This window comes from Myotis yumanensis, unplaced genomic scaffold, assembly GCF_028538775.1.
Source record: "Myotis yumanensis isolate MYYU_CA2020_CCGP unplaced genomic scaffold, mMyoYum1.0.hap1 SCAF_5, whole genome shotgun sequence".
In the NCBI taxonomy this organism is placed as follows: domain Eukaryota; kingdom Metazoa; phylum Chordata; class Mammalia; order Chiroptera; family Vespertilionidae; genus Myotis; species Myotis yumanensis.
Window position 1 is genome coordinate 3,638,648 of NW_027223756.1, and position 20,156 is coordinate 3,658,803.

At 48.3% G+C, this 20,156-nt stretch overlaps 2 protein-coding genes across 6 annotated transcripts in view; one reads left to right on the forward strand and one right to left on the reverse strand.

The window, feature by feature from the left end:
* Nucleotides 1-5,021: 5,021 nt before the first annotated feature.
* KIAA1191 (KIAA1191 ortholog) lies at nucleotides 5,022-17,178 on the forward strand. Of its 5 annotated transcripts, XM_070414366.1 has the most exons (8): nucleotides 5,022-5,109; nucleotides 5,366-5,451; nucleotides 7,593-7,771; nucleotides 11,214-11,340; nucleotides 13,307-13,431; nucleotides 15,306-15,412; nucleotides 15,555-15,691; nucleotides 15,794-17,178. In XM_070414366.1, exons 2-8 carry the CDS (start codon nucleotides 5,424-5,426, stop codon nucleotides 16,000-16,002), a joined length of 912 nt encoding a protein of 303 aa, XP_070270467.1. In that variant the 5' UTR covers nucleotides 5,022-5,109; nucleotides 5,366-5,423; the 3' UTR covers nucleotides 16,003-17,178. The 5 variants fall into 5 exon arrangements, with proteins under 5 accessions (XP_070270467.1, XP_070270468.1, XP_070270469.1 ...); XM_070414367.1 differs by lacking the exon at nucleotides 5,366-5,451; XM_070414368.1 differs by lacking the exons at nucleotides 5,022-5,109; nucleotides 5,366-5,451 and adding an exon at nucleotides 5,260-5,334.
* SIMC1 (SUMO interacting motifs containing 1) overlaps nucleotides 16,079-20,156 on the reverse strand; it is a 38,640-nt gene continuing 34,562 nt past the window's right edge. The window contains exon 7 of the mRNA XM_070414365.1: nucleotides 16,079-18,100. Within this exon, the coding sequence (XP_070270466.1) occupies nucleotides 17,838-18,100 (263 nt within the window). The 3' untranslated portion in view covers nucleotides 16,079-17,837. The remainder of the gene's footprint in view (nucleotides 18,101-20,156) is intronic.

The following is a 20,156-nucleotide window of genomic DNA, read 5'->3' on the forward strand; positions in this document are numbered from 1 at the left end:
TGCTCACTGGGAATTTATTTCAAAGGGAGAAAACTAACCCAAATTGTTTTCAAATGCCATCTTTTTTTGTTTTTAAATATTATTATTGATTTCAAAGAGAGAGGGAGAGAGAAATAGAAACATTAATGATGATAGGGAATCATCGATCCGCTGCCTCCTGCACTCCCCACTCTGGGGACCGAGCCCGCAACCCGGGCCTGTGCCCTGACCAGGAATCAAGCTCCTGGTTCATAGGTCCACGCTCAACCACTGAGCCACCGCCGGCCAGGCTCAAATGCCACCTTTATGGAAATGATATAATGTAATGAATGAAGTCAACATAATCTGTGTGCAGACATTCAATTAAACATACTAATTTTGATTATGCAGATTTTAAAAATATTAGAGCCAATTATTTTACTTTTAGTATTCAGAGATTTTTTTTGTGGGTCCCCAAAAAGCCTGTAGACTTACATTCTGAGGTACTGGGGGCTGGGACTTCAGCATATGAGTATTGGTAGGACACAACTAAGCCCAACACAGGGACTGTGTCCTCCATCCCAGTGTACCCCAAGCACCCAGCATAGTGCCTGACAAAAGGTAAGACACAGGAACACAATTTCTATCTAACTAACTGCTCCAGACTAGCTGTGTGACATTGGCCTGATTCCTTCTGTTCTCTGCACCTTAGTTGCACCATCTGTAATATTAGGTTGGATGAGTTGGGTTTTTTTTTTTTTAACCTTTTCTAAAGATATTTTATTGATTTTAGAGAGGAAGGAAGGGAGAGAGAAACGTCAATGTGAGAGAGAAACATCTATCAGTTGCCTCCCATATGCACCCCACTAGGGGGACAAACCCACAACCTGGGCATATGCCCTGACAAAGAACCAAACCGGCAATCTTTCGGTGCATGGGGCGACACTCAACCAACTGAGCCACACTGGCCAGACAAATTTTTAATTTTATTGGTTTGAGAGGGAGCGAGGACGTGAGAAAGATTTGTTGTTCCACTTATTTATGCATTCATTGGTTGGTTCTTGTATGTGCCCTGTCAGGGGATCAAACCCAAAACTGTGCGTATCGGGTGCCCGCTCTAACCAACTGACCTATCTGGCCAGGGCAAGTTGGTTTGCAGGGACAGTCTGACAATTGAGTCTCTAGCCCAGCATCCTTAATCTCTACAATGAAATCTTTCTCCCCCCTCACCACTAGAGGGAGATGTGGCTTCTAGTTTTTTCTTCCTTGGAAATGTACCTGTTGTCCTCGGGGATTTAAAGTGGAGGAGCTGCCCTGGCTGGTGTGGCTCAGTTGGTTGAGCTTTGTCCAGTAAACCAATAGTTGCCAGGAAGGCAGCCCATCAACGATGTTTCTCTCTCACTGATATTTCTAAAAAAAAAAAAAAGTGGAGGCACTGAGGCCAAGGACAGCCAGCAGCCAAACTATCAGGTAGATTACTCAGCCTTGGGCTTGAATTTCAACTCTGGCTTCCTGGCTGAGATACCTTTGCCAAAGTCCCCCTGAAAGTATTAGTTTCTTCAGCTGCCAATTGGGCAATGGAGACGGACAATCCCTGAGCACTGCTAGGTGGATGCCTCATCTATGATGACAAAGGGGGCAGGCTTCCAGGTAGAGCTCCCAGTCTCGAGAAATGCAAATGCCCCCTCTTGCTACCCTCCTAGTAACCCAGTTCCTGTCTGCCGAGGGGTCTGGCAGCTCTGTCTAGGGAACGGGCCTTTCTGAAGGCTTGGCCTGGCCGGAGAGGGGAGAGGTCTACAGGAAGGCAGGTGACCCCTTCCCCATGAAGTGGAAGGCAAGAGAGATCCTGGTCAATTCTAATTTTCAAGGCTCCATGTTTACTAAAGTATGAAATGCCCAAGGAAGTACAAAAAGACAATTCAGGGTCAAAACTGATTTAGAAAATTAGTTTCCTCATAAGTGTATGTTGTAAATATACATAAAAAAGGCAACCGCATTCCCTGGTCAGCCACACGCAGGGCTCCTTGACCAGTGTCTGGCCCCAGGAAAGAACCATGCAGTCAGACTGTATAGAACTTCCCAAAGATGCTGCTGCCCTAGGGGAAGGAAGGTGGCCATGTACAGAACTGGAAGCAGCTTGGTTAAGAACCAAAACCAGAGTCAGGAAAAAAGCACAGAAGAGGGGAACTTCTAGTGCCACAAGAGAGCCCCTACAGGAGCTGAGGACGATGTCCTGACTTAGCTCAGAAGGTACCCTTCTTAGGTTTGTGGATTCAGTCATGACAGACTGAATCCTCCTTAACTACGCAACCAAGACACTTATTAAACTAATTTAGCCCAGCTGGAGTGGCTCAGTGGTTGGGTGTCGACCTATGAACAAGGAGGTCGGGGTTTGATTCCCAGTGGAGGTACCTCAGGTTGCGGGCTCGGTCCCCAGTAGAGGGCGTGCAGGAGGCAGCCAATAAATGATTCTCTCTCATCATTGATATTTCTCTCTCCCCCTCTCTTCCTCTCTGAAATCAATAAAAAAAAAAATTTAAAAAAAAACTAGTTTAGTTGCATGGAAAGCTTTGAAGGGAGTCCAGGCCTTAGATGAGTAAGGTCCCCAATTTAAAAAAAAATACAATACCCATTTAAAGGGGAGAACCCCATAAGATTGTGATGGTTAAAAGTTTATAGTTAGTCTATTTCTTTGTGGAAAACAGCAATTTTCTCACATGGCTACTACCTGCCTCGATCATGCCATAGTTTCAGACATCAGTACTGCAAAAGTCAGAGATAAAGTTGTTTTAAGTCAGAATCGGTAACTTCCAGGAAAGGCTTCAGTTGTCTTTTATTTGAGGATAAGAATGAAACAAGGTGATCCTGCCTTCTGGTTCATAGAAGGCTGCAAAGTGCTGTTTCCTCCGCTTCTGACTGAGGCGTGATGTGCATTCTGTTCTGCTGATGGAGGAGGGCAAGGTGTCAGCTTTGCTTCCACGAAGGGTTAAAATGATGGCATATATTATTTTAAAAGTTCCAGAATAACACTTTGAACACACACACACCACATTGCAATGTAATTGTTGCTATTCACAAGCTACTTTTAAAACTTAGAAACGACTTTAACGTGTGATGCAGTCAGGTGAGGTGGCCTGGTGATGACACTCAAGTTTAAAGTTGTCTGGAGAAAGCCTCTCAGTCCTGCCAGTAGACCTGGCAAGTGTCAAAAGCTGAAATCTTTTGATTTTGTTTTTTATTTTTATTTTTTTAAATTTTACTTTATTGTTGACAGTATTACAGATGTCCCCCATTCCACCCCCCTTTTGCTCTTCTCCTCCCAGCCCCTGCCCCACCCCAGGCCTTCCCCACACTATTGTCTATGATCACTGGTTATGCATACCTGATTATGAATGCTGAAATCTAAATATGAGACCTACTCCCCAGCCAACCACAGCCCTCAGAAATGAGGCTTGATGACAAGCTTGGAACGTGGGGTAGAAACATGGTGCTTTATCATGTTTGTAAACCCTACAGGGAAAACAACTTTCTTCCTTCAAGTTGTGACATTTGAGAGGGCATCTCTTCAGGCGTCACTTTCGTTAGTGTTTTAACAGGGAAATGACATTCGGACCACCTTGTCTAGGGGAGGCGGATGGGGTTTGCCCCCTTTTTTGGTTTTGCTACCAGTATGAACCCTAACTAACCCAGTTCTTGCTGGAAGAGGGTCCCTGCTCATTGCTTCTCTTAGATTCTAATCTAAGACTTAGAAGAACAGCGGGATCTTGGGGGCCTTTCCGATCGTGGACTACAACTCCCAGCATGCCCTGAGCGTCTTCCGGACCAAGTCTCGCGTGACTTGAGCGGCTCGGGAGGCTTTATCACGAAGGCGGCGGCCCAGCCGGCATCTTAGGCTCCCTGGTCGGTTCCCGAGGCTTTTGAGTCGAGATTGACACCACAACGCTCACGCCATGGCTTGGATCCCGACTGCGGCACCACCTCTAGAGAGACGTGGGTCCTCGGAGCCTGTTTAGTACCGGAGCACGGGCTGTGGGCAGCTCCGCGGCGGCAAAGCAGGTATGGAGGTGGGCCTGGCCGGGCCCTCCCGGGGGCTCCATCCTCCGCGGGGCCAGCGGGGCGCGCTCCCGGCCCCTCCCGCAAGGCCCTGGGCCGAGTCCTTCCCTCTCCCTCCCCCAGGCTCTGGGATCCCGAGTGGGCCTTCCCTCTGCCGCTGTTCCGCGCGGGGCCTCGCCTCTGCTTCCTCCGACCGGACTTGCCCGGGACCCGCCCCGCCCTCACCTCTGAAGCCCCCCACTCCCCTGCCGCCGGCTGCCAGGCCCCGGCCCAACCTCCGTGGTCTCTCCCTGCTCGCTGGGTGGGAGAGGGGCTGAGTCAGACCTGGCCCTGCAGATCCCGGAGACACGGTCGTGCGCCCTGTGTCGGGGATGCGGGAGCTTCGCGGGGGCGGGGACGGGGCGGAAGTGGCAGGGGTGTATCTGCTCGGAAGGCGCCCGGACCCGGGGGACGGCCGCACTTTGGTGCCCTCGGTGCCCTTGAATGAAGAACTAACGTCGTTTGCCTCTGAGCTGCGTCGGGATAGAGGGGTCGTGTAGCGAGTTGAAAAGCAAATAACTCTGCTTTCTCGGGGCTTTGCTTGAACTCCTCGGCGAACGGGATGCAACTACCTGTCTTGCAGGTGGGCCGCTTATCGGTGACCCAGAACAATTCACTTACCTCCTGGTTTTCAGTTTTCTTCTTCTTGGGGATAAACAATCCCCGCTTGGCGGGATTCCTGCAAGGGTTCAAACACTAGCTAAATATTGTATAAAAACCCATATAAATATTAGTCGGCGTTAGCAACAAAGAATGAATTTACCCTCTGTGCTACCTAGCCCCTCGCCGTGGGGTCAAGTTATCGGCGGAACCCTGAGCCGTAACTTAACTGAAAACCAAACCAAACCAGACTTCTAACCCTTCTGCCAGGCCGGGGAACCCCTGGATGTATAGGAGGCTGTTTGGCAGGTGCTGACGCGCCGGCCCAATGCTCTTTGCTTGTTGTTCTTAGAACCTCTGGAATGGATGGACTCTTCCCGAGAACTTAGTTCACGTGCAGCAGCTGGACCATGTTCCTCACTAATCTCTCTCTGGCAGCGTAAACATCATTTCACTCGGGTAAGGTGACCTTTTCACCAGGTGTAGTGTTTCTGTCCTATCGTAGGTGTTAAGATCAGCCACAGGTGTGGTGAGATCGTTGACATTATCTTTTTTTTCTTGCCTTGGCATGTTGCTCACCCATTGGCTCATTTATGTGTGTTGTTTCAGCGTTGTAAACAAGCCATAACACTCGTTGTGTGCCTGTCAAAAGAACAGCGCTGGAGCTATTCTTTGGTGTTCACTGTAAGAAAATGCTTTTTGTTATTCTTATTAGGTGGCAGGGACTCAGCTCTGAAATCTATATAGAAAAAGTACCCGGATCCGGTCTTTCAATGGCTTCGAGACCATCAGAAGTGCCTGGTAAACTTAATTCTTTTTGGTAAAGTCAGTTCTTGGTGAAATCATGTTTGGTCCTCAACGGTGCTAGCCAGAAACCACTTTTTCTGAACCACATATTGATGGTTACTCTTGGTCGCCAGTAAAGTATTTAGATTTAATAGATTGGCATCACTTAAATATTATCTTATTAACTACCCAGCCAGGTGGATAATAGCATTATCTTATTAACTAATTAACTACCTGGCTGGGTAGTTAATAAGATAATGAACCCAAAATCTAACTGGAAAAACAGCAGTCATTTCATGAGTCGTGGGTCTCTGTACAGCAATCGTTTCTGGGTTACTGAAGTCATTGGTCCCACCTTGGACTATTTTAGTGGGAGGGGCAGTGATTTTGTCATCAAAATTTGAATCACTCAATTTGAGGTAATCAGTGAAGTATAGATGATAGTGTCTATCTCTTAGGGCTGCGGTAAAGATTAAACATAAAATATGTGAAAATGTGTCAGAGTTAGTGATGAATATGTGTTTAATGCCCAGAAAATCTGTAGGATGTTTCTTAGTAAATATTAGCTGACTTTATCATTATTTAGGAAAGCTGTGGGGATGGCTGTTGGGAGAAGTCTTAAGATGTTTTTGAAATTGCTCCCAAATTCAGAGGAGTAATAGGGATCTTCCCATGTATCCTGGTATCGATCCTCTAGTTTCGACTTCATCAGCTTGCGTTTCCGTTTGTCTTTCATTGCTCTCATGATTAGCATAAATTCTGCTGTGACCATCCCAGACCATCGTGCTGCACTTGTCATGTGAATGCTTTGGAGTGTGGGGCGCATGGAGTGTTGCATGTAGAGTGAGCACTGGCTTAGGTCTGTGTTCTAGCCCCACCCACACTTGCTAGCTGGGTGTCACGTAGATCTATGCCTCAGTTTCCTGAGCTGGAAAATGGGAAGGAAATCTGTTTGATGAGAATAAGGTAAGATGTGGGATGTAAGTGCCTGTTAAGGAAGGGCATTTGGTAATTATTATTGGCTTATTTTTATTGAGGTAATTTACATACCATCAAATTCACCCATTTAAAATGAATAATTTAGTGTTTTGGGTAACTGTGGCCACTATCTAATTTCAGAACATCTTCATCACTCCAAAAAGAAAACCTCATACCCATTCCTCCCCCCACTCTCTAACCCCCACCAACCCTTGGCAACCACTAATCCTCTTTCTGTTTTTAGGGATTTATCAGTAATTATTATTGATGTTAATAGCAATAATAATGGTAGATACTTGGTTCCCTTGCTGTTTAAATGACGTGTCTTTGCTCGTTTTGGACTTGGTGCCACCCAGGCTGATGTTTTGGAGAGTGATTGTATAATTTTAGCAACAGGAAAATGTCACGTGAAGGCAGGATGTGGACATTAGTTCTGCATGAAACAAACCCTCAGTGAACTTTGCTCCCTGCTGGCAGGGCTGCGGGGCGGGTGCCTGTGTCACAGCGGGGCCTTCCGCCAGTCAGGCCCGCAGATGAAGGGCAGGATCAGCTGGCAGCACCGTTGTCAGCAGTTTCTGGGCTGGCAGTCGAGCTGCTGCTTAAATCTTGCAGAGCACTCGGAGCAGAGCGGAGCGAGTGGAGTGGTGGCGCTGGGCAGCGTATTTAAACCATTTCTTGTCGCCGCGCTCTTGTTTTCTTTGGTGCGGTAGGGAAGGCAGAGGGTTTGCAGTCGAGCCCCAGCTGGCTGCTTGCTGTGTGAGTTGGAGCAAATCACTTTACCTGTGGGCCTTTCCTCATCTGTGAAATGGGAATACGCACGTATTAGCCTCAGTCTCGGTGAGTGGAGAGCGGTGGTAGTGCTGTGGGGCAGTCTGTGGCATAAGAGCAAAAGCTTTGAATGAGACATGATTGGACTTTGATGACTTACTGAAGTGTGTGACTTGCTCAGGTCGTTTAAACCAAGTCAATGGATTAGGGCTGCTGAGTGGGTCCAGAGGAGCATCTAGGTGCCAGGCATAAAGGCAGGGGTTAGTGTACAGGTTACTTTCCTTGGATGGATTCGCTTTTCCAGACAAGCTTTTCTTGCTGTTTCCCAGAGTTTCCTGCCTACAGATGAGTTTAAAGCTGTTAGCGTGCTCAGTTGCTGAACCCACCCTGACAGGTGTCTCTGTTCTTAGCTCTTGAGCCTAGTGGGCCTCTAGGCAAGATGTCCCTGCCCATCGGGATGAGCCGCCGGGCATTCAGCTATGATGATGCCCTGGAGGACCCTACGCCCATGACTCCTCCTCCATCGGACATGGGCAGCCTCCCCTGGAAGCCAGTGATTCCAGAGCGCAAGTACCAGCACCTCGCCAAGGTACCTGACCCTGCCGATTGCTTCCGGCAAGCCCAGCCTTCCGTTCTCCTTCCTCAGCTCCGGAAGCCTCCGTGGCTCCGGCACCCGCAGGATCTGGCCGCCACCAGTCCCTGTGTGTGTTTTCTGGGCCTCAGCTGGAGTTGGTGGGCCTTTTTTTCTTTTTAATTCAAACTAGAATGGCTATGTGTTCTCCTACCTGAGACTCCTCTGTCCAAACCATCTCATTTGCCGTAGCATTAAAAATGCTAGCTCCACAGTCTGGCTCTGCATGACCCGCTCCTGTCTGCTGCTCCCCCCAGTGATCTGACCATGTAAGTTACCCAAGGTTTCTTGCACTCACCAGGGCATTGGGTGCCTAAGTCTTTGCTTCCACTACTTCATTGTCTGGAATGTTTACATCCCATCCTGTTCTCCTCCCTCCTCCCTCCTCCCTCTGCTCCCCCCCTGCCTGACAAGGGGTGTCCTTTCAGTCTTAACACAGACATCTCTTCTGCGAGGACTTTCCTCCCGATAAGACTGTCACCCTCCGCTGTACCACAGGCCCCTGTCACAAGCCCTACGTTACTTGCCACCTCCCATTAGCTCTGCAGGGCAGAAGCCGTGCCAGTTTTGTGCTCCACCTGCAGTGTCGAGCAGAGGCCTGGCATGAAGCTGATGCCGGAGTGACTGGGGGGAAACAGTTGGCTCTTTCCTGAACACGAGCTGTACTTTCTGTCATGCTCTTCCTCCTGCCGCAGATGCCTTTCCCACATAAGAGCTGCCTTCTTCCCCAGGCCTTGCTCCCACTCTCAAACACTACACGCCTCGTCCCACTGTGACCTGCTCCACAGCCCCTCTGTGCAGGCTTCGGGTTCTCACGTGCTCGTTGCAGGCATGTTACCGAAGCCTGTGCTTCCTGGCTGTGGGGGCTGCTGCTGTCACTTCTGCTTGGTTCTGTTGCTGAATAAACAAGGCCTACCAAGTTCAGACGAGGCCATTTAATCTACAGCTAGTTTCACTGAGCTTTGAGCTGTGTGACAGCTCAGGGCCTGACAGGAAGTGCATAGTGAGCATCCTGTATAATAAAAGAAAAAATGCAAATAGACCAAAAGGTGGAACAACCAAACAACTGGTTGCTATGACGTGCGCTGACCACCAGGGGGCATGCGCTAAACATGGCAGGCGTAGGCCACGGTGGGATGGTGGGGCAGGTGAGGGGGGAATGCCAGACCAAAGCGGGGCGCTGGTCTCTGTCATCGGGGCGAGCCTCTGGTGGTTACTGAAAATTCCTTGCTCCCATGCGTCGCAGTCCCGCCTGGCACTTGCACCTGCTGCCAGTGACAGCTCCGCTCGCCCCCGCTGCCTGTGCCTGGTGCCAGTCCCAATCGCTCGGCACCATCAGCAGGTGCAAGTGGCTGCTGCCAGCCTTGATCGCCCCTGAGGGCTTCTCCACCTCCCCCTGCTCCTAAGGGGTGATCAGGGCAGCAGCTGCCACTTGCACCCACTGACAGTGCCAGCCCCACCCGCACCTGCTGCTGGCACCGGCCTCAATTGCTCCACGCCTTCAGTGGGTGCAAGCGGGCTGGTGCCGGCAGCATGTGGGAGCAGCAGTGGCGGGGAATGGGGTTGCAGGCAGGTGGGAGGAGCTGGGCGGGGGCGCAGAGGATGGGCCGAGACCCGCCCCTGTGCCCACCGCAGCCTCGAAGCCCACAGTTCCTTTCAAGGTGCACGAATTTGTGCACTGGGCCCCTCATTTACTATAACAGACCTGGGTATGAATCCCATAATGGTCTATATATTAGTAATGACCTTGGGCACAGAACCTCACGCCTGAGTGTCTCCGCTTGAGAAATAGGAATGCTTTTGCCATGGAGGTGTGGTGGGATTAAATAAAAGAAGATTGAAAGATTTGACACATATTAGGTGTGCAGGAGACACTGACTCCTGGCTCCCAGCCCAACTTGGGCTCGGTAGAGCTGTATTTGATGCCTTTCTAATGGGTCCTCCTCACCCCTTCCCTAAAGCTCTCAGAACAGGGAGCTCCTTTCATCACAAGCTTCCCCTGCAGCTCTGGGGGAAATTCCCCGTCCATTATGTACCAATGTCTGACCTAGTTAGTTGCTAGGAGTAAACGTCCGTGTAGAAAGGACTGGCAGTCCTGGTGAGCCGGACCCTGGCAGCCTGCCTGCAGTGACAGCAGTGGCCTCCAGGGACTGGAGCCTCTGGTAAGCCGGGCTCTGCCAGTGCTCCCAAGGGCGGCACACCCTCCCATTTGTAAAGGCTGCTGTTTGCCAAGGCAGAGAATGGGCTTCCCATTTGCTGTGGTGCCCCAGCTGGAACAGCTGCAGTTTTGAACAGCTGCTCTTAAAGGGAAGCGCAGCTGGACTCATCACATGCATTCTTTCATTCGGCCTGCCTATCCCGCATCTTCCAAGTAAGGAAGCAGAGGGTCACGTTCTACTCCAGTGAGGTCACAGCTGAAAATTATAATCCCCGTTTTGTAACAAGAACACACTTTTCATACTTCTCCCCTCCTTTCTGACTGTCTTAGTTCCTTTAGGGAAATAGAGAACAAAGAATAAACCCAATTTTCTCCTCCCTGCTCGTCCTGAGCATGGCATCAGGGGTTGGAGTGACAGAAGGTGGCGAGCTCTTGGCTCTCACATTAAAGATTAGGAGCTACATAGAGTTTTTTTATTTTATTTATTTTTTTAAATATATTTTTATTGATTTCAGAGAGGAAGGGAGAGGGAGAGAGAGATAGAAATATCAGTGATAAGAGAGAATCATTGATCGGCTATCTCCTGCACACCCCCTATTGGGGATCAAGCATCCAACCTGGGCATGCCCTGACCTGGAATGGAACCCGTGACCTCCTGCTTCATAGGTTGATCAACCACTAAGCCACACGGGCCTTTTTGTTGTTGTTTTGGTTTGTTTTAAAAGAACCATTAGAGCCGCGGTCTTGGGGACCAGCAGCATCACTTGGGAATTTGTTAGAAGCATGAGTTTTTGAGCCCCCCCCCCCCCCCTCCCCAGGCCTACTGTGGGGTGGGGCCCTGCGATCTGTTTAACAAGCCATGCAGGGCATCCTGATGCTCTGAAGTCTGACAACACTGAGTGAATGCAGCGATGAGTTAAGCCAAAGCCAGCGTAGTTACGCCTGGTACATGGTCAGTGAGCAGTAGTGGGTTCTAGCAGCCTATTGGACAGACACGGGAAGTAGGAGACCTCAGCTTCACATTCTGGCTTTCCCACTTTTATAAATTCAGGTTATTTATATGTCTTTATCTCTTGTCACTATGGATGATATTTATCTAATCGGAAGGAGACAAAAACCCTCCCTTCAAAGATTTCCTCACATATCAGATTCAAGGTGTTTCAGTGACTTCTCCCCAAAGGGGAACAGTTTAGGTGTGACCCGCCTGCTCTGCTTAAGTGCCTCCTTACCTCTCTTGCACAGGTGGAGGAAGGAGAAGCCAGTGTCTCCTCCCCTGCCATGACCCTGTCATCGGCCACTGACAATATGGACAAGGTCCCAGTGGTGAAGGCTAAAGCCACCCGTGTCATCATGAGTTCTCTGATCACAAGTAAGCGCTCTGCACCCTCAGAATAGAGTGGAAGAGGGTTGGGGAGAGGAAGCGTGCATGGGGTTCTGCAGACACACTGCCTTCACCTGTCCTGGCTGTGCCTGACAGGTGCCAGCTCACCAGTGAAGCTCCATTGAGGTGAAGATTTGCCAAATACTAGGCATCCCAGTTGATGTAGGTGTATTCCTGCTGCTCTGCTGCTATCGTCTTGTTTGCCCAAGTCCATCAGAATGGCCTGGGGCCAGTGACTTAACTGGCAAGACTCCTAAATGAACTGGGGAGTCTGGCTGGCAGGTGGAGGAGGGTCCCACTTGTCTTGTCTTTCTGTTTTTTCTTTTTTTAATTAAGTGGTTCAAAGATGTTCCCCTTTCTGGACCTTGAGGCAAGTTTGTTGCCTCAGCTTCTTTATTTTTAAGGATGTGTGATTTGTGGTCCTAATGAGACTGACAATAGGAAGCTTGCATTTTTTTTTTTAACTTTGGTTCTGCTGTGGGAAGTTAACAGTTAATCATTAGATACTCAGTTCTGCTTGTCAGCAGCAGCCTCTGCCAGGGACAGAGCACTTAGAGGTTCTCCTGGTTGGCTCAGTTTTGGAGTCTGAAGTCCTTGTTTCTCTGCTCTGGGAGGCATCGTTTATCCGCGCAGTTACTCGAGAACTCGTCCAACAACCAAAAGTCCAAACTGCCCTTGGACGTCCTCTCATTCACATGGAAACTCGCCATTTGGATCAGCAACCACTGCTTGTACTGTGCAAGCTGGAGAATGTTCTGGCGGTGCTAGAAGGAAGGCTCGGTCCTCTCCTCCCAGCACACTGGCTTCTCTCTGGAAGATGCGCTTCCCCAGCAGCAGAGCGTCCCAGCTCCCCAGGGTGTCGGCTAATTCACTTCCACTGTGTGCATATTTTTACATGATTGCAGATGTGGTCATACCTTTCTTTCAGTTAATACTGCCATGAACTTCTTTGGATGTGGCTCTATTCTTACATTGTTAAAAAATAGCTACATTCAAAGTACTGGTGTTGGTGTGCTGTGACGCATTAAATCCTTTCCTACCTTTTAAATTTTCAGGTAACTACCTGGTAAGACAGTATACATCTTCATACATTTAGGTTTTTTCCTGAGCTTCTATTTCTGATAGAAATAAAATAGTTCCTGCGAAGGGGCATGACTGAGTCATAAAGGACTCTGGGCTCTGGACTTTCAGTCCACAGCTGCCACATTCCTGTGCGTGGGCTGTGTTAGGTCGTACCCAGAGTAAGCAAAAAACTCAGCTGTCATTCATTCCACGGGATAAATGACTTATTTACATATTCTTTTAGAGAAATTTTATGACTTTATTTGAGCCAAACTGCCAGCATATGCCAGGAAGCAGGGTCTCAAACGCTCCCATAACTGACTTATTGTTTACAATATAAGTCGACCACGTCTGTCTGTCTGCTGTGCCAGGCGCCGTGAGGGGCACTTTGACACACGAGAAACGTTGGCTCCGTAGACCTGGACTAGTTCAAGGCACGTTCTCTGGTTTGAATTGAATTGATACCTTGGTGCCATCTAGGCAAAATGTGGCCCGTTTCTCTTGGTGAAGGTCCTTGTGTGGGTCATGAGGGCGGTGAGCCTCTTAGGAAATTGTATTTGGAGAATGCCAGCTGGCTTCTCCATGTTGCCTTTCTAAACAAAGGGGAGTGTCACAGTGTACGAATCGCAGGAAGGTAAGCATAAATTATTATTGGCTTATTTTAATTATTATTTGGCCAGTTTCCCTGGCGGTTTCTGTTCTTGGTGTGAGGGAAGGCTCCCTCTGGTTCCCTCCTTCGTGTGAGGTTTGGAATTCCTGCTGGTCTGGGGAAACCTCCTCGGGCGGCCCGTGTGGTCCTTGCTTCTGGGGAGAAGAGTGGATATCTGTGCTCTCTGCCCCCATTTGTGATGGGAGAGCGGGTGGGCATGACTGTCATCTCCTCTGCTCCCAGAACAGACCCAGGAGAACATTCAGCGTTTTGAGCAACAGGCAGGGCTGAGAGATGCTGGCTACACACCTCACAAGGGCCTTACCACCGAGGAGACCAAGTACCTTCGAGTGGCAGAAGCACTCCACGTAAGCTCGTTTGACAAAAACGACACCGTCATCACTCCGCGTGAGATGTGGCTGTGGTTTAGAAGTTACCAGCTCAGCGAGGTGGGGGTTGCGGGGAATGATGGAAAGAGAAGAGGTGAGGAATGTAGAGCTGTGTGAGCCCACCTGTGGTGGCACAGGGAGCCCTAAGGTCCAGGGCTCTTACCCGGAAGGTCCTGCTTATCTGTCTGTGAAGTGGGGGTGTCTGGTCAGGAGGAGAGGAGCCTCTGTGCTCATGCCTGTGGGGTGTGTGTGTGTGTGTGTGTGTGTGTGTGTGAGAGAGAGAGAGAGAGGGGGGGGGGGGGGAGGGAGAGAGAGCTCGCGCACGTCAGGAACAGTAAAGCCAGTGTGGGTCGCTTCTTGTACCAGAGCGATGGGCGCTGAGGGGAGAGGAGCATCGGCAATGTCAGAGGCACGACACTCGCTGGAAAGAATGCATGCTCTGTGTTTAAAAAATTAAAAGCAAGTGCAGAATTGGGAAGTTTTGGTCTTTATTCTAAAATTGGAATGAAGACTAATTTTTGGTAAGGTTAATGATGACCAAATAGTTGTATGAATGAAATAATTTCAAATGACTTTAGCTCAAGGAACACCACTCTGTACCTAACAGTGCTTAATGATCTCGGAGGCGCTCGCATCCACTTAGTCTTTGTGTTAATCCTTTGAGGTAGAAACTGTTCTTCATGTCCTATCAATACAGAGACTGGCGTCCAAGTTCATGTACTTAACCCCTCACAGCACCTGAGCTCAGGTCTCCTGATGTCCTATTTCTTGGTGTTTCCCCCATATTCCAAAGTTGTCAGAGACCCTGGCTCTTGAAGGCCTCAAAGGAGGATCATGCCCACAGTATGTAGACGGAAGAGTGAGGTGTAGTGAGTGGCCTGTGGGAGGGATGTAGGACCTGTGGACTCGCATTTCCTAATGAGCATCCCAGATGATGTTTGCACGCTGGGTATAAGAACCACTGCTGAGGGGGATCAGAGTTGGGCTGGCCAGTGTGAGCTGTCAGACAAGACAGATGCTTCCGGAGAGGGGCACGTGGGTCTCTGATTCGGAGAACTTCCCAGGATCCGTGTCTGAGTTCCAGTTGAGCAATTCGCCCTGCATAATGGCAGAGTTGACTTTGGGCCATTTTCTGCATCTTGGCCACAGCACTAGAACACGAAGCCAGCTGAGGTGCCGCTTGCGTAAGCTGCCGTGGAGTGTTTGAGGGAAGTGTTAGGGGGAGTGTTTGAGTGTTCAGGCAGGGGCATTGGTTTGGATGTGGTTGGGGCTCGGCATTGGCACTCCAGACATGGAGCACAGAGGCAGTCAGGGAGCCTCGACCTGGAAGAACTGGGAAGTAGACTCTCCCCCCCGGCAGCCGCTTGTCTGTATGTCAGCGGTATGTTTACAGAGCGGAAGGAACCAGGGTGGCTGGTTACAGGAGGAAAAGGTTCAGATGGGCAGGCTCCACAGAGGAAGCAGGCAGCTGGAGGAGTAGCATGCCCGAGTGACGGGCGTGACGGATTGTCCGTGGCAGGAGAGACAGTAAGGGAAGAGTTCAAGGCCATACTGAGAAGGCACAGAAGGCCTGCAGCTTGAGTTCTGGCTCTTGCACTTACTGGCTGGATGAGGTGGGAAAACTAAAAGCTCTAATGTAGTATTTAGTGCAGAAATGTTGAAGATGTGTTGTAGAATTAATCATTTTTTTAAAAGATGGATGTCTATCTAGTATGACAAAATCAAAGGAATATCTGTTCTATAATCCAAAATTGTTCTGCCTATTAATGTCTTCCTTTTGCCTGAAGTTGGTGTGGACCAGGATGTTTATACCCAAACTTGGCTCACGTCTCTCTTCTTACCCATCTGAACAGACACTAAAACTACAGAGTGGAGAGATAACGAGGGAAGAGAAGCAGCCAGCCTCCGCCCAGTCCACCCCCAGCAGCACCCCCCACTCTTCCCCTAGGCAGAAGCCAAGGTGAGCCTGCATGTGCGAACATGGGGCTGCAGCCTGGTTTCTGAGCGAGAAGGGGGAGCTGACCGTTCCTAGGCTTTTCGCGAGAGGCACTTCTCGGGGGCTAGAAAGAGATCTATTGGCTGTTGTGTTCTTTCTCTGCCAGAGGCTGGTTCTCTTCGGGCTCTTCCACAGCCTTACCTGGCCCACATTTTAGCACCATGGATTCTGGAGATAAAGACAGAAACTCGGCAGATAAATGGAGCCTCTTTGGACCAAGATCCCTCCAGAAGTCTGATTCGGGTAAGCGAGCTCCCTCAAGAGAGAAAGCTTGTGCGGCATTTACCGTGTGCGGCAGGAGCTGCTTGCTGCTTTTGAAATCGTTTGCTCTGGTTCCTTCTGCAGGAGGCTTTGCCACCCAGCCCTACAGAGGCGCCCAGAAGCCTTCTCCAATGGAACTGATGCGCATGCAGGCCTCGCGGATGGCCGATGATCCAGCCACCTTCAAGCCGCCCAACATGGACCTCCCAGTGATGGAAGGGAAGAAACAACCGCCTCGGACCCATAATCTCAAACCCCGGGACTTGAATGTGCTCACACCCACCGGCTTCTAGAGCTTTCTCTTTCATTGACTGAATCGAGGTGTCTTGCACCCACTTCCTTATTACCCTGGCTCTGACATAGGAATGGTTTGTTTTTTGTTTTTTTAAACCTTAACCTGGGGCTAGAACTGGAGACATTATTGGTTTTTGAGAAACATTAGTGCAAAGCTTGTCCTGTGTGGAAGAAGCCATTGTGCATTACTTTAATTTGAAGTTAGACTGAATACTCTCAGCAGTGACGTATGGAGGCCTAATCACCTGTTTTTGCATTATTTAGCCTAGACAAGAACTTGATCATTGCTTACGAGGTAGATAATGCTTATGTTGTTCCCAAACCAAGACTTCTTGATTCCTTTAAAGACCAGGGTCAGCGAGGGCGTGGGTAAGTTGGGGAGTAGAGGTGCTCACTGTCTAGTCTCTGGCCCTCTTGGCGGCTGGTGCTGTGTGCTCCATCCTTGTGGCTGCGGGGACCTACGATCCGTTTGAGATCTGGGCACGAAGAAGAGCCAGACTTGGCAGGGACCCTTCTCCTGCGTGGAGACCAGAGCCCTCGCTCTAGCTTTCGGGCAGAGCTGGTTCCTACTGTGGTGCCTCCAGGGCAGTTCTGCTGGGCAGCGCTTCTCTTCACCTGTCAGCAAACACAAGTCTTGCATATCCTCTGCTGCACTTTAAAGTGAGATTAAGTTAACTCCAATCTGGTAGGAAAGTTTCTAAGGGAGAAAATGCAGCCTACTGCTTTGGTGTAGATTAATGGATGTTAAGGTTTTTTAAAATAAAGATGGTGGTAACTATACGTAGATTCTAGTCCAGACGTTCATGTGAAACAAGTGTCACCAGGACCTGAAACTCTTTCTAAGAGCCACATAGAAGGATGAAAAAAGGTTCTACATGCAACCGTTGCCCCCAAACAAGCCTCGGACCTGTGTAAGCACAGAGCGTGCTGGGGACAGGAGCCAGGGAAAGCACCTGCTCATCCTCCACCGCGGCCGTGGGCAGTCCTTGTCCTGAACTGTCTCAGACTCTGCTGTTCTTGCTTTGGAGGGGTCGTGTCTACATAGGGAGCTGGGCTGAGCCTTCCCCAGAGAGGCCCTGCATCTCAAAGGATGAGAACAATTAATTTATTTGTGTCTTCTGTTAAGCTCGTATCTCTTACTTGTTTTGACAATAAAATTCCTTACTACTTTCTCAGATGTGCATAGCTGTTGTTTTTGTCCTGCTAAGAGTCGTTATTGCATTCTGCTTACTCATAGTCATGGTAAGCAGGTAAACTTGGTATTTTGAAAAACCATTGCCTTTTTATTGTATCCTTTTAACATTTTTTATAACACTCATCCTCTTATTTCTAACCTTCCATCCTTCCCCTATTACATTAGATCTTAATAGACTTGCCACAAAATCAAATTCATAGGCAATATAACAGGTCTAATACTGATGTTTGTGTTCCATTGGGGAGAAATGAATGTGTCTTTCTCTTTCGAAACGGGTCATCAGTACCTTGAGTAACATTTGATGTCTAGGATTTGTTCAGAGGGATTTTTTTCACATCCTGAATGGAAATGTTAAACATGTAAGTGCATATAGTATTACCTGTTCCAAAAAGTATAGATAAATAATTTATCAAAAAATATATACACCTTGTATATTTAAGCCATATTTGAGAATAGGCTATGATAGGATTATTTTAAAAAAGGTATTACTAAAGAGTTAGAAAGTTATTATAGCCTACAGATAAATAAGATAGGTTTGGTCCTGTAAGACTTTTAACTACTTTCCATACTTTCAGAACTTGCAAGTAGTTGGCGATACAGTTCAAGAGGTATTCTTGGTGCTCAGTGCATAGCAGGACCTCAGGGGCTGCTCCAGTGCTTCGGGGAGGGCTCTGCGTCGGGGTTCAAGTCCGCAGCATAGAAGAGCAGGAGCTTCAACAAGTGCACTTTGTCTTGGAGCTGGGGGACCAGGGGCTCTCCCAGCATCTGGACCAGGCGGCTGCGGAAGGCCTCGATCTGCTTCTCCACGTCCACCACTGTGATGTCATCGCCTTGCTGGGGCTTGGGCTTAATCCTTTTGATTATTAAGTCTTTTCGATCGATCACCGAACTCCGCAAATGCTCTGCAAGAGGGAACAAGTCAGTTGAAAAGAACTGCTTTTTATCCCTTTATGATTGAAGACACTGAAGTCCAATTTTAGGCAGGGTCTGGGCAAAGACTTGTCGACTAGTTACTGGGACACAAGTCAAAGGCCAAGTGGGTACTTGTAACTATTTCCAAAAGGTCCATTGTTCTTGTTCTCTCTGGTAATCAAGTTTTTCATATTAAAAAAAATTTCTGTTCCATTTTAATTTTCCCTTGTTGGTTTAAACAATGAAACTATACTTAAGATTAATATAACCACTTGAAAAATATTCAAGTGAATTTTGAGTATCTTCAGGTAGATTTTTCCTAAGTAGGGAAGAATTGCAAAGAAATATTGAACTTATACTCAGTAAGTTTATTGTGGTGTCGGTTTATTGTAGTAACTGTTTAGTGAAACCATTTCGTCTGCGCCGTAGGGAAGGCCAATGAGTAAGTACATTTGTGCTCAGAAACGGGGGTGTGGGGCGCTGTTTCTTTTAGCCAGAGAATGAGTTCAGCGGACAGCCCAGCACCCGTGTCTTGTGGGGCTGCTCTGCCTCTGGAAATGTCTGTAAAATGTGAAGGTTCGGGTTATACTTCTCCCAAGGTCAAGGGTCTATACGAAAGTAATTTAATCATGGGTAGGGAGTTTAGAAAAGGGGGTTGGAAATTCCTTAGACCAGCCATGGGCAAACTACGGCCCACAGGCCGGATCCGGCCCGTTTGAAATGAATAAAACTAAAAAAAAAAAAAAAAAAAAAAAAAGACCGTACCCTTTTATGTAATGATGTTTACTTTGAATTTATATTAGTTCACACAAACACTCCATCCGTGCTTTTGTTCCGGCCCTCCGGTGCAGTTTAAGAACCCATTGTGGCCCTCGAGTCAAAAAGTTTGCCCACCCCTGCCTTAGACTCTCACTTTCTGTTTCACTTAGCGATTTCATAGGAAAGTAATTCCTTCCAGTGTTTTCACTGCACAGACTTTGGCAACAGCCCTGAGTTTGAGTCCTGGCTCTGCCTTTCCTGTCTTCTCAGTCTTTGTGTCCCCATCTGTAAAAGGTCAGTGACTTCTGCAAGGTCATTGGATGACATAAGCTAGTGTATGTGAGTTTGCTTAGCTTCCTTCCTCTCTCCACGTTAAGAGGCTTTTCAACTTCTCCCTTTTCTCCCCCACCTTTGACAACTCCGGCTGAGCTCCAAATGTCCTCAGACCGTGTGAAGAGGCAGAGATGACTAGGGAGCCCTCACTGACCATTTGAGGGTGCCATTCAGGGTAGGACACTTTCAAACTACTGAAGCTGGAGAGGATGTCAGGATAAAATAGCATCGCATCACAGCCCATCTATTCAATACAGGGAGGCTTACATTTGTGAGTACTTGAAAGTTTATATTTATATTATTTACTAATTATTGTATTCTTTATTTGTATTACAACTGTAAGCTTACTTTTGCCACCCCTGTATGCTGATCTGAGGCCTTCCTTTCCCTTTTTTGTTTTTTTAATTTTAATATATTTTATTGATTTTTTACAGAGAGGAAGGGAGAGGGATAGAGAGTTAGAAACATCAATGAGAGAGAAACATCGATCAGCTGCCTCCTGCACACTCCATACTGGGGATGTGCCCACAACCAAGGTACATGCCCTTGACCGGAATTGAACCTGGGACCCTTGAGTCCGAAAGCTGACGCTCTATCCACTGAGCCAAACCGGTTAGGGCCCTTTCCCTTATTTGAAGCATAAGAATATTCTGTAATTAAACCAGAATCCATGTCTATGTTAAGTCACTATTGCCCATGACGCAGGTGTATTTCCTGGGAAGCAAAACAAATGAACAAGACATTTTAAAGGTGAACTTTAAACAAAAACAAGCGGCTTTAATATTAAACTTTCTGCTAGATCTCCAAAAGAAATAGTTACATAAAGCTCAGCACCATGGAATTTGCCTTTGGGGCTTTGTTCTGAGAAGGCTATGTACTGTGCTTTGGGAGTGCTAGAAACGCCCGACTACGCAAGCATATGCTGTGGCCTTGACAATGCACTCTGTTCAGTTA

What these genes read in the sequence shown, in the direction of transcription:
- KIAA1191 (XM_070414366.1), top strand. Translation starts at nt 5,424, where the DNA reads ATGGCTTCGAGACCATCAGAAGTGCCTG. An exon ending in GAGTGGCAGAAGCACTCCAC is followed by an intron (nt 13,432 to 15,305) that starts GTAAGCTCGTTT and finishes CCATCTGAACAG; the next exon opens with ACACTAAAACTACAGAGTGG. An exon ending in TCCCCTAGGCAGAAGCCAAG is followed by an intron (nt 15,413 to 15,554) that starts GTGAGCCTGCAT and finishes TTTCTCTGCCAG; the next exon opens with AGGCTGGTTCTCTTCGGGCT.